This window comes from Triturus cristatus, chromosome 11, assembly GCF_964204655.1.
Source record: "Triturus cristatus chromosome 11, aTriCri1.1, whole genome shotgun sequence".
Lineage (NCBI taxonomy): Eukaryota > Metazoa > Chordata > Amphibia > Caudata > Salamandridae > Triturus > Triturus cristatus.
Window position 1 is genome coordinate 1,109,216,279 of NC_140594.1, and position 13,533 is coordinate 1,109,229,811.

At 43.3% G+C, this 13,533-nt stretch overlaps 1 protein-coding gene across 3 annotated transcripts in view; it reads left to right on the forward strand.

Annotated features, from left to right (window-relative positions):
- Window positions 1-13,533, forward strand: part of ECE2 (endothelin converting enzyme 2) — a 246,486-nt gene that overhangs the window by 174,271 nt on the left and 58,682 nt on the right. For all 3 annotated transcript variants that reach the window (XM_085635580.1, XM_085635581.1, XM_085635582.1), the window contains exons 6-8: window positions 2,180-2,326; window positions 11,384-11,449; window positions 12,452-12,640. In XM_085635580.1, the coding sequence (XP_085491706.1) occupies window positions 2,180-2,326; window positions 11,384-11,449; window positions 12,452-12,640 (402 nt within the window). The remainder of the gene's footprint in view (window positions 1-2,179; window positions 2,327-11,383; window positions 11,450-12,451; window positions 12,641-13,533) is intronic.

A 13,533-nucleotide genomic window follows, 5' to 3' on the forward strand; every position in this document is an offset into this window, starting at 1 on the left:
GCTCCTCTGTCCTGACCTGCAGGTCCTGGGATAGTTTGATACTGAGACCTTACAGACCCAGTACTAACAAAGCTCCTCTGTCCTGAACTGCGGGTTCTGGGGTAGTGTAATACTGAGACCTTACACACCCAGTACTAACAATGCTCCTCTGTCCTGACCTGCAGGTTCTGGGGTAGTGTAATACTGAGACCTTACACGCCCAGTACTAACAATGCTCCTCTGTTCTTACCTGCAGGTTCTGGGGTAGTGTAATACTGGGACCTTACACACCCAGTACTAGCAATGCTCCTCTGTCCTGAACTGCGGGTTCTGGGGTAGTGTAATACTGAGACCTTACACAACCAGTACTAACAATGCTCCTCTGTCCTGACCTGCAGGTTCTGGGGTAGTGTAATGCTGAGACCTTACACGCCCAGTACTAACAATGCTCCTCTGTCCTGACCTGCAGGTTCTGGGGTAGTGTAATGCTGAGACCTTACACGCCCAGTACTAACAATGCTCCTCTGTCCTGACCTGCAGGTTCTGGGGTAGTGTAATGCTGAGACCTTACACACCCAGTACTAACAATGCTCCTCTGTCCTGACCTGCAGGTCCTGGGATAGTTTGATACTGAGACCTTACGCACCCAGTACTAACAATGCTCCTCTGTCCTGACCTGCAGGTTCTGGGGTAGTGTAATGCTGAGACCTTACACACCCAGTGCTAACAATGCTCCTCTGTCCTGACCTGCAGGTCCTGGGATAGTTTGATACTGAGACCTTACACACCCAGTTCTAACAATGCTCCTCTGTCCTGACCTGCAGGTTCTGGGGTAGTGTAATACTGGGACCTTACACACCCAGTACTAACAATGCTCCTCTGTCCTGACCTGCAGGTTCTGGGGTTGTGTAATGCTGAGACCTTACACACCCAGTACTAACAATGCTCCTCTGTTCTTACCTGCAGGTTCTGGGGTAGTGTAATACTGAGATCTTACAGACCCAGTACTGACAATGCTCCTCTGTCCTGACCTGCAGGTTCTGGGGTAGAGTAATACTGAGACCTTACACACCCAGTACTAACAAATGATCCTCTGTCCTGACCTGCAGGTTCTGGGGTAGTGTAATACTGAGACCTTACACGCCCAGTACTAACAATGCTCCTCTGTCCTGACCTGCAGGTTCTGGGGTAGAGTAATACTGAGACCTTACACACCCAGTACTAACAATGCTCCTCTGTCCTGACCTGCAGGTTCTGGGGTTGTGTAATGCTGAGACCTTACACACCCAGTACTAACAATGCTCCTCTGTTCTTACCTGCAGGTTCTGGGGTAGTGTAATACTGAGATCTTACAGACCCAGTACTGACAATGCTCCTCTGTCCTGACCTGCAGGTTCTGGGGTAGAGTAATACTGAGACCTTACACACCCAGTACTAACAAATGATCCTCTGTCCTGACCTGCAGGTTCTGGGTTAGTGTAATTCTGAGACCTTACACACCCAGTACTAGCAATGCTCCTCAGATCTGACCTGCCAGGCCCTGTGATAGTTCAGCACTGAGGCCGTGCACACACATTTTCATCAATGCAACGTAGTCGTGATTTTCTGCACCCTCTGATAGTCTAGTATTTTAACCTCACCCTCCACCAAAGTGCCTCAGTCTTTACTTGCACCACCCTCTGATAATCCAGCTCCAGGATCCTACCCACGGCTCTTCCAATAAGCCCTCAGCCTGGCAGTGCCCTCTTCCAATTGCATTACTGACACTTGCCCAAATAAGAGGCTCCAATGCACCCCATTCTAGATATACAACACTCACTGATACCCCAGTGTAGAGAACGGTTTGAGCAGCTCTGCAAATCCACCTAAGTCCTGAACTGCATGAAGCACAGCTTGGCCACAACTGTGTCCTCACAAAGACACCCCAGTTTTCAGTGAATTGGAGTGAGCCCCTATGACTCCCTGGAAATATCTCTTATCCACACAGTGACTGTAAAGTTGCCTGCAACTGACAGCCTTAACACACATCTTAAAGTAAACAGAAAAATACCAAATCTCCATAACCGTAGATCGCCTGCTATGAAAGACGAATGCACTCATTTACTTTGGTAGGACCAGCAGAACTTTCTGGTATATGTTCAAATGCTTTGCACTGCTCCCAGCCTGGCATGCGTCGTGACACTGATCTTGTCTTCTCTAGATAGGCGGATGGAACATCACAGGATCTTGGAACAGAGGGAACTTCATGGAGGTTCTCAAAACCGTCTCAGGAACATATCGGGCCTCCCCTTTCTTCAGCTTGTACGTGAGCGCGGATTCCAAGAGCTCCAACAGCAACATCATCCAGGTAGGTGGATTTCCAAGTCAGGGGGTGCTCCCTGCCCCCTCAAGAACAACAGTATACAAATAAGTGGACAGACACATGCATTGCCCCTTTGTGGCCTCTCAGCACACCAGCAACATCATCCTAGTAGGTGGATTGATGGGTCAAGAGATGCTTCATCTCCATTTCTTACCCCCTAAAGTGCAACATCACCTCAATAGGTTGATTCAAAGGTATGGGGTGCTTCAAGCCTCTGTGCCCTCCCAGGAGCAGCAGTGTAAAGATCTGTGGAATGGTTAGTTCATAGCATCCCTCAGACCCTCTAGTACTTCTCCCAAGAGTACCATTGTCCATATAAGTGAACAGACAGTTTCAAGGGATTCTTCATACTCTCCCTCTTGCGGCACCCCAGTAAGGGCCCCAGTAAGGGCATGGATCGGGACGGATGCTCCGTGCCCGTGTCGAAAGCAGATGGACCAAAGTCATACACTAGGTGGGCTGAGTGGCTCAAGACATCAGGCCTTTGACCCATCCTGAAATGAGCATTGGGAATCATTGCCTCCTGGGTGCATTCACCAAGTGGTGGCAAGGGTTCCTTAACGGGAACAGACATCTGTAGGAATGGCACTGAAGGCGTCCACTGCGAATAAGCACAGTTACTACACAGTTACAGGATATCTTGCAGTAAGTGTAGGAAGCAGCATCTATAAAACAAGCCACAGCAAATATGAAATGGGTGAAAATAGTTGAAAAATATTCCTAACCATTAACATGAAAGTTAATGGGAACTACTGGATCATGACAAAAATATGTACATTTTTCAAAATTCTCTTGTGGCACTTCTCATGAGCACAGGGACCCCAAGCTCCAGTCGTGGTTGTGCTCAAGAGTCAGCTTGGTTCTGGTCACAAATACCTCAGTCTTGCAACAAAACTAGGCCCGGACGGTATGCGGAACTCTGCAAAGTGACCAAAAAAAACCTCTGCCACGCTACGCGGAGTTCCCCAAGCGGCGGAGTGTGTTAGGTCATGCTGTTTTTAGCACAAAGGTGTTTGTCCCGCGCTGGAAAATCCGTGTGAACGGCACCATGGGAACTGCTTCTTTCTGCTGCTCGAGTAGGTTTGCTACTCGAGTGGCAGCTTCCTCAACATGAATGGAAGGTTTCTCAACACGGGCGGTCGCGGCCATCAGCAACCGCCTACTTTGAGAAATCTCGCCGGGAGGTGGTCGGGAGTAAGATTTTCCTCGCTTGCCAACTTAACGTTGGCGAGTGCGAGCGAGGCAAAAATTCCGCAAACTCTGTGAGTGGAGTGGAATTTCACACTCAGAGCTAAACAAAACTACTTTGACATGAACAGGCAGTTGCTATGAGCTAAGGCAAATTCTACAAACGGTTTCCCGAAAAACCCATGGTGAAGGAAAGAGGAAGCTGAGAATAAACTCATGGCAGATCAAGGTGCCTTCAGGCAGCTGATGTAGAATCGTTCACGGTCACTGAATTATTCGATAGAGCGCAATCCTTTGCAGTGGAAGTAATATCAAGAGAGAAGCCAAGGAAGGTAGCATGCAAAACATAGACTGAAGAAAGATACACTGCAAAAATACAGACTCAAAAACATATCTGCTCCCAAAATACCCACGCTACATAAATATCTCCCATTGAAATTTTGTTTTTTCACCTGTACTCACAATCAGGCATTTGTGGGGTTTGAATAGAACATTAACCTAGGCCTACATTAGGTGGGGAGTGAGTTTATCTAGATGTGCAAATTTAAAACATATCACATTTTTATGTTTGGCTATATATATTTATATGTCTGGTTGAATTTGGGAAGTAGGTGTTTCAATCTCTTTTTTTATCTGTCTATGTGCCAGATTTAGTGTTTGGAGACAGGGTACACTGTTGCAAACACAACATAGTACTATGATGCCAATCCCTTGATCTGCCGGCTTCATTTAGAGATAGGCAACATAGACCCCGTTGACTCAAAATATTGAATACTTTCTCCCACGGCCCGGCAGAGTAGAAGCCGTTGGAGGAAGGATATTATACTGCCTTCCTTATTTAAAGTGGTCAGTGTAATATCTTTTATTTCCTGCCCATCTTTACCGGGAAAAAACCTGGCGGTGAGAGCCAGGCTAAATAATAATGACCCCTCTACGCCCTAGGAGAAAATTCCGAGGGTGTGTGGGTCATTAGTTTTTAGGTTTTTCAGAACCAAGCTCTACCTTGGAAGTTTGTTTCCGAAAAACAAAAAAAAATGTAAAAGTTGGGTGGGTAGCCGCCCACCAAACATTTTGGAAATTTAATGGAACTGCCATGACAGCTGTTCCTTTGAGTTAGAGAGATGACTGCTGGGCCAGCGGTCGTCTCTAAATCTGGCAGACGGTAGCCCATCAGGATTGGGGAGGTAATACCCTTCGCCACCCTGACAGCCTGTCCTCCATCCGGCAAACATGAAATCAGTCCCTTTGTTAAACCAAACTGAGGAGGGTTCTTGAGAGTGAATAGGCTGAATCTGAGATATTCCAAGCTATTTTTTTGGGAAATATTTCTTCTTTTTATACACTACAAGGCATTTCAACAAGAAACTGAACATGGTACATAGGACATCAAAGCAGTTTTGAGTCATACATTGAGCTGGGGATTGGCTGTTGTGAAGGATGAATGACACACAATACAGGAGAATACATACATTAACCAATTATACATATATGAAAAAAATAGCAGGGATAGATTAGTGTGTAGATACAGTATTTAAGAGAGCTCTTGTAAGAAGAGGTGTTCCTCAAGAGTGGTTTTAAATGATCTGAGTAGAGTGACTGATCAATTTTCATCAGGAAGAGAACTCAAATGTACAAGTTCCTAATAACTCAAAAAGAAAGAACCTATATGCTGCACCGGGAGATTTGGTTGTAGCTATTACGCTTTTGATGGCTGAGCATAGATTGCAAGTCGGCACATTTGTAGAAAGGTAGTTTGGGGAGGAGCCGTTTATGCTCCGAAGATCAGGGTCACTAGCTTGCATACAGACCTGATTTTAGCTGACAACCGGCTGACGTGGTGGCGGTATTGTGACGTATGCGTCTGTATAGAAAGTTCACCTAGCGAAATGTATAGATTTATCTAATGCAGCAAAAGAATGAAGGAGAGACCTTCCAGTAGACAGGTACAGTAGAAAGTTGGCTAAACCAAATGAGGAGATGTGTCTTGGCTGTGCGGAAGGAAATGTTGGAGAAAAGTCTCCATATGTTCAGTAAATGAACCCGGGCTACTGTTGCTGTGTTGGTTATGAATTTGTAAATCTTCATTGTAGGGATGGAATGCACCCTTAGGTTTTTAGATGAGGATGTTGGGGTCTATCATATCAAAGGGGAATTTGGATATGGTAGGTGAAGGCTTCCCTCAGCGCTGCAATGTCGGCTCAAACACAGAGCGGGTGATTATGATAGGTGCAGAGTGCGGATTGTTGTAGTTGTAATTTGAAGTCAAATAGCAAACGCTGGAAAGTTGCAGAGCGTAGTGCCCAATCTGGTGAAAACGAGGTCTTTGATGGCACTGAGACCTCGACAACAGGGGTAAGCCAACAAGCCCTTGGAGTTATTGGGTAACAAAAAGGCTGTAGAGGGCCGTTTCAGCCCCCCCTCACTGCCAGAGGTAGCAGACTGCAGACCAATACACAGAGCAAGTTACAAAATGTGGGCCCTCCTGGCAGCTCATCAGTCAGCAGGCCAGCACAGCAAGTAGCAAGGGTCGCAGTCCCCCCCAGCAGCGCTGCTCCTCTTTTTGGCAGAGTATCCTCAGGACCCAAAAGTGAACTGTATTGGGGTGTCAGAGTCCAGTTCTTATACCCAAATGTGCCTTTGAAGTGGGGGAGACATCAAAGAGGCCTTTGAACCTCAAAATGTTCCTGCCCTTCCTTCCCTGGCTCCAGGCGCACCACAGGGAGTATACAGCTCTTTGTGTGGGGACATGCACAGCCCTATTCAGGTGCAATTGTCAGCTCCACCCTCCCAATCTACCTCAGGATGGGTCATCAGGATGCAAATATCACACCCCAACTCCCTGGTGTGTCTGTCTAGAGGGAATGCACAAAGCCTAGCTGTCACCCTGCCCCAGACGTGTATTCAGAGACAGGCAGAGGCACAGGATGGTAAAAGTAAGAAAATGCCGACTTTCTAAAAGTGGCATTTTCAGACCTGCAATTTATAACTAACTTTACTAAAATATGTGTTTTTAAATTGTGAATCCAGAGACACCAGACTGCAATGTTCTATCTACTCTCAAGGGGAAATTACACTTAAATGATGTTTTGAGGCAATCCCCATGTTAACCTATAGGAGAGATAGGCCTTGCAGTAGTGAAAAGCGAATGTATCAGTTTTTCACTACCAGGACATGTAAAACTGAAAAATACATGTCCTGCCTTTTAAATACACTGCACCCTGTCCTTAGGGCTGCCTGACTTATATTGAATATAAGGAAAGATTTTGGGCCTGGCAATTAGGTTAACTTGCCAGGTCAAATGGCAGTTTAAAACTGCACACATAGGCTCTGCTATGGCAGTCCAGAGCCATATTTAAAGGGCTACTGAGTGGGTTGAACAATCTGTTCTGCCGGCCTACTAGTAGCGCTTAATTTACAGGCCCCGGGCACACTTAGTGCACTTCTACTAGGGACTTGCAAGTAAATTAAATATGGCAATTGTGGATAAGCAGTGGCAAAGTGCCCAGAGTCCTAAATCCAGGAAAAATGAAGTCAGCAGCACAGGAGGTCTGGAGGCAAAATGTCAGGGGAAACCACGTCAAGGACAAAATTATAGCAATCTTCATTGGGCTATATCAGCCATTAAATATACTCTCCCTCATTGTAGTCACCTAGGGCTGAGGTGTATAACTCCTGTGGAGAATCTTTAACACAGATATAGCTCTTAGCAGCAGACTACAATGCTAGGTTGTTTCCCATTCTTTAGAGACGTACAGTTATTTAAAGCTGATGAAGGGGAGCCGGACTGTTAAAGGAGCAGCGGTGTGCTCTCACAAATGAGAGAAACTCTTTAGGCTGTGGTTGTTAAGACCAAACACCAATATATGTTGGGAAGCCGGTGACGAGCAACTTTTGCAATACATAATAAACCTTGTTTTAGAAAAGTAATTTTAAAAATACTCAAAAGTAATTATCATATGTATTCCCATGATGAGGGGAGTAGGAGACAATTTTTCAGACGCCAAATTAAAACGCAAGTGTATATAAAGGCCACACTTGAAGACGCCCTCAAGCTGTAAAGCACAATCCCTGTTGACACCAGCTCAGATTCCGGTTTAATAAGAGCCCATGGTAATACAGTTCTCTGTGCTTTTATTATTTTCTTTGCTGTTGGAAGTGCAATATAAAAACAAACACGGCCCCATTGGGCATCAGTGTGCCTCACATTGATGCAGTTTATAATACAGTATATATAAAAGATAAATATGGAGAGCAGTACCAAACACTGGTATTGCATCCACTACTTCAAGAGCACAACAAGCATTGGCAAAGCCAATAGGTCAGGCCTTAATGTGCCAACTCATATAAACACAGGCATTCACAAATTCTGTTTTAATGTGTTGAATGCACAATTGCTGTTTATCACATTGAACCTGTCCTAGTGGCACCTCCAATTCTGGGACAAAAGAAGCAAAGAATATGTGATTTCTGTATAAATAAAAGATAACAAATTGAATTTGATAAAGAGCATCATGACTGAGTATACTTTTCAGATGTAAAATAGTCCCTCATACATTCTAATGGAAGCACTTCCTGGAAGGCAGAATCATACACCAATTATGCAATAACATGAAATAAGAGGGCAATACTCCTCTAGGTAGAGCCAGACCCAACACTATGTATATTTAAAAAGTTTGGTAACAATATGTCTTGCAGACAACTGGGCTGCCGAGCCGCACTTCAAATGAATACACGATACAATCACAAACGTATGCCTCGCTTTAGAGGTATTTGCTTGGGGGGTTTGTAAGCAAATGAACAAGGATACATTTAGATTACATGACGGGTATAATCAGAAACTGCTTGAGTGAGATATCAGGGCGCCTTTACATGAGTTGAAGGGGTTGTTAAAAGTAGTGTCTGGGAAAATTGTCAAAGTGGTTGTCCAACTTTTGTAAAGTCAAAAATTATTTTTAAAGATTGCATTCAGAGCTGCCACTTTTGACTCATGAATATTGATGCTAATTATATGGGTCCTGATCATAGCAATATAAGTTATAAAAAAAAGAACATATGCATAATTTTCCCATTTGGACACTCATGGCTGGTAGCCACAACAACACCCTGCAGTCACACTGTTTTACACAAGCCATTCAACCTATGTGCAGGTGTAGGCTATGCCGGGGCTCTCAGATGAGGTCAAACACTGAAGTAGTTTTAGGCTAAAGTAAGTCACAACAGGCTAGATGCTATTAATTGAGCTGGTGCCAAGTCAGGGGGTCCAAGGTGTTTGTGGGGCCCACAGTACCTCCTTATGGGCATGGGGCATTTTCTTCACGTGCCTGAGGGCTTCTGACACCTTTGACATTAAACCAGAGGTGCAGACCTGTTGCTTGTGTCCAACCTACTGTCACTTTTTAGTAGGAAGAGGCTGAATCCCTTCGCCTAGGTTTGTACTGCTAAATATCAACCCTCAGAACATCGTGGTACAAGAATATTGAGGGCAGAATAACAAGGGACAAAGTATCGAAAGGTAAGTGCACATAGGGAAGTATAGATTTACTCTTCCTAATTCCACATCTACGTATTTTGAAGATATATGTACCTTATAGGTACATATATGTGGAATAGATGTATACACTCTAGACTTACTCAGCTATCAATATTTTTTCCCAATATTGTGTCCCATCGATATTCTGGGGTCGATATTCGGGGTGCGCTCCTTCATCTACTGGGAGAACACCTGACACGTATCCACAATTAGTTCTGGAGAGTCTAACCAACCCATGAGTGAACTATGAAACAGACAAAACTCCATAACATTTCAAATCGAGCCGTTAACATGGGTGGAAACACAGATTGAAAAGGAACTTTTCAATGGTTTGCAGAAAAGTATCAAGGGAATGAGTTTCAACTTTAAGTTTTCTCAAAAAGAGTAATACATGGACAGAGAGACTTTGGAGGTATTCTAAATACAGAATTCATGTGAGGGGTTCATTCTGTAAGGGTTAGTAAAATCATGCTGTAATATCGTGCCGGGTCTTACTGCAGATTTAGATGTTTAAGGTTCTGTATTAATGCGTCATTATGGGATAACGCAGTAATATTGTATGTTTCCACCTTTATGAGCTGAAAATCCAGAATATCATTTTTTTTCCCTACACACATTTTGGAGGATATACCTTGCGGAATTCGAATGTCAAAGCAACGTTTTGGAGAGGATGTAGCCTAACGGCTAGAGCGGTCGACCTCAAGGCTGGGGAACTGGGTTAGAATCTCGGCAATGACGCTCAGCATCCTGTGATTCTGGGCAAATCACTTAGGGCCATATGTATATGCCGAAATTCGCCGTTTGCGATCGCAATTTAGCTAAGTGGGATGTATGAAAGGAAAACAGCCTCGCAAAATAAGGAATCGCAAAATTTGCAATTCCTTATTTTGCGAATGCATTTAAGGAATCGCAAATTGCGATTCCTTAAATGCAATGTAAGAGGCCCAGAAAAAGTGCAATTTGGCCTTAAGGAATCGCAAATTACCACCAACTTCAAGTTGGTGGTAATTTGCGATTTCTTTGAAAAATTCACTTTTTTGCATTTTTCAAAGTGCCATGTGGCACAAATACATGCCCTTAGGGCATGTATGTGTGCCACATGTGCTCACATGTACATTTCAGGGGTGCAACAGGGTGTCCTTTTGACACCCTGGCACCCTTGAAATTGCATTCTCAATTTGCGATTCTCTAATTGAATTGCAAATTGAGAATGTCTTCCCATTCATTCCTATGGGCCTCTAGGCCCATAGGAATGAATGGGGAGGTATTCCTTAATTGCGAATTGCAATTTGCGATTCGCAATTAAGGAATATGTAGGATTCGCAAAATTATTTGCAAATCCTACATACATAGCATTTTGTGATTTTCAAATAACGATTCTCTAAAAATCGCTATTTGAGAATCGCAAAACCAAAGTTTTATACATATGGCCCTTAATCTCCCAGTGCTTAACAAAAATGAATGTGTCCATCTGTAACAAAACTGGTGCTCGTGTAAAGTGCTCTGATACCTGATATCCTCGGGTCTAGTTTGCGCTATATAAAACTCTTAAAATAAAAAAAATGCATTTCAGGTCTGTGTGGTTATGTACCACAAGTTGTAATCCTGTTCAGACTGAGGACTTTGGCGAGATTTCAGTTCTCCTTTTAATGGACTGCATTCTAGCTGGGTTGGTATTTTACTGTGGTAATATGTATACTGGTATTAATCTTCATTCCAACTTCAGCAGCACAGAACAGTAATGCCTCATGTTTGCCCCTGTTCGCAGTTAGGAACTTGGACTGTAGCAGGTCCCTCATACCCGACTCACACAATTTGCTAGGTTTTACCTGGGGAAATTTGTGTGATTAATTCGCTGGGTTTAAGCGTTTATTTCACAAAAGTTGTAATGACTATGAGAAGGATAGGCAATGTCTAAAATTGGAGAAAAAATTCGTTCTCTCACAACTGAGCACTCTGTAGTAATGATTTTGTAGAATTTGTGTGTGTTTGAATTAATTTGTGCTTATGAATGAAGGAATTAGCATTTGTGTTTTTGTTTATAGGATGATCTTATTCCTGCCTGGGATTAGGCTAGTGGTATGGTCAGGTGAATTTGTTTGTCACATGAAAAATAATAGGAATTCAAAGGCAATAGTATGTGATCAGAACTTAGATCAAGAACATGTTTGGGTAGGAAATTGGAAATTGTAGTTTTTTTCAAAACCAGTATTTATCTAGAAATTTGAAGAGTGTGAATGCTCCTCAAACCAAGGTGGAGGAGGTGACAAATGTACTTTGAATCAACGAGGGGTCACGCAGTCTTCTGTCCTTCTCCTTTGCAGGTGGACCAGTCTGGTCTTTTTCTGCCCTCTCGAGATTACTATCTGAACAAAACCACCAATGACAAGGTAAAGTGGGTTTATCGATTGTGCGAAGCGGAGCCATGGCAGAATGTCCCGTCTAGGTCCATTGTGGGAAAAGGGTCCGGCGGGCAGATGAGGTCAGAGAGTGAATAAGTACTTTTGTCTGAAGCACAGCTCTAGAAGTCTCAGCATCTATTGAAATGTAAAATAACCATACTGTGGTGCTTTTGGTATTTTATTAGAAATATGACCATTTTGGAAATAAATACTATTCAAAAGAACAGTCTCAATGGTACATTTGCAATAAGCATTGTTGTGGATAGAAACTGGGAGGATGGTGAGTGGTGATGCAACATCACAGACCACTAGCAGTTATGTCTGTTGTTGTAAGATGAGATGCTCCTTGACGTTGGTCTTCAATGAGTTCAGTGCTGAGATTGAGTGCAGTTTACTGTGGGAGTTTTAGCGCTGGGATCTGAGTAGGCTGAAGGAGCAGAGTATGGATGATGCACACCGTGGTCCCGGCTTGACCCGGAGGGTTTGGTTATCTGATTGTAAGTTATATGTAAGTTGTAAGTTATATGTTTTGGCATAAAGAGTTATGAGCCCGGAAAGGTAGTTTTGGGCTGTGCCGTCTATGCTTGTAGGTGGCTCAATGTTTTGCTGAACCCAGCTGGCATGGTGATGCCAGTATGACATGGGAGAGTGTTTGGGACGAATGAAGAGGGTTCTGGTGGCAAGGTATATAACTTTACCTAGTGCTCTAAAAGTATAATGAGTCATTAGAATGTTGCAATAGTACAATCTGCCAAGGACCAATGAGGAAATAAGTGTTATTGTTATGTGGAAAGAGATGCTTAAACAAATTATATGCAAATCCCAGTAGTTCGAATCTTGCTGAGAACGCAGTGTTGTTTATGAACATTTCCGCATTCATTACTTCCTCTTATTGAATAAGTCCCCGATCATTTGAAAATATGATACTCTCTTCTATGGTACTTTACTTGCGCACTACATCCGACCACCATCTTTATGGTATCTCCACAGGTGCTGATGGCGTACTTGGACTATATGGTGGAGCTTGGGATCTTGCTCGGAGGCGAGAAGTCTTCTACCCAAGAGCAGATGAAGCAGGTTCTGGAGCTTGAGACCACTCTAGCCAACATCACGGTACCACAGGATGAGAGGCGAGATGAAGAAAAGATTTATCATAAGATGTCTGTGGCTGAGTTACAGGTAGGTATGGCCTTTCATGGTCAGAGATTTTATAGCAATAACTTTTAAGGTGCTGTACATGTGAATACATCTTATAGGCATTTAATAATAGCAAAGGCGGAGCTAGAAGTATGACGGAAATTCACCGCTGAGAAATTCCAGCCTCCTAGCAGTGTCTCAGTTTGTCAAACCGCGATAGTCACTCTGCTGCCTTCTGTTCATTTCAAATTTAGCATGAATTTTTCAGCCATGAATTCCATGCAGCTTATTTCGGTAGTTTGTAAGAAATATACTTTCATGTTCCAGCCCTTGGCCAGCAATTATTTCATGCCTCACTTTTTACTCATGAATGTATAACATAACGTGTATTTGTAAAGCGCACGTTCACCCAGAAGGGTAACTTGGTGCTGAATAACAGATGTTTTTATTGTTACCCAACTCAGTGGTACATTTTAGGAATAGGACACATTACAACGCAAAAAATTACAACGCATGCTTTTACAATGTGTTTTTTACATCTCAACATCCATTACAACGCATGATTTTACAACGCATGCCATCACAACGCATTTTGAGAAACTACATTTACAATGCATTCCATTACAACGCATATCATTACAACGCATACCATTACAACGCAAAACACTTTTAGGGTAACAGTGGTGTAAGTTTTGGATAGTGTAGGGGTAAAATTACTATTTTCACTCCAGGGAGTGCAACAGTAGGGTAAGTGTTGGATAGTGTAGATGTAAAAATTACTATTTCCACTCCAGTTAGCGCAACAGCAGGGTAAGTGTTGAATAGTGTAGGGGTAAAAATTACTATTCCCATGTACCCCCAAACCCATACCCACCCGCAAACTAAAAGAAAATCCATCACTTACCATATAATGAGTTGTAATGGTATGCGTTGTA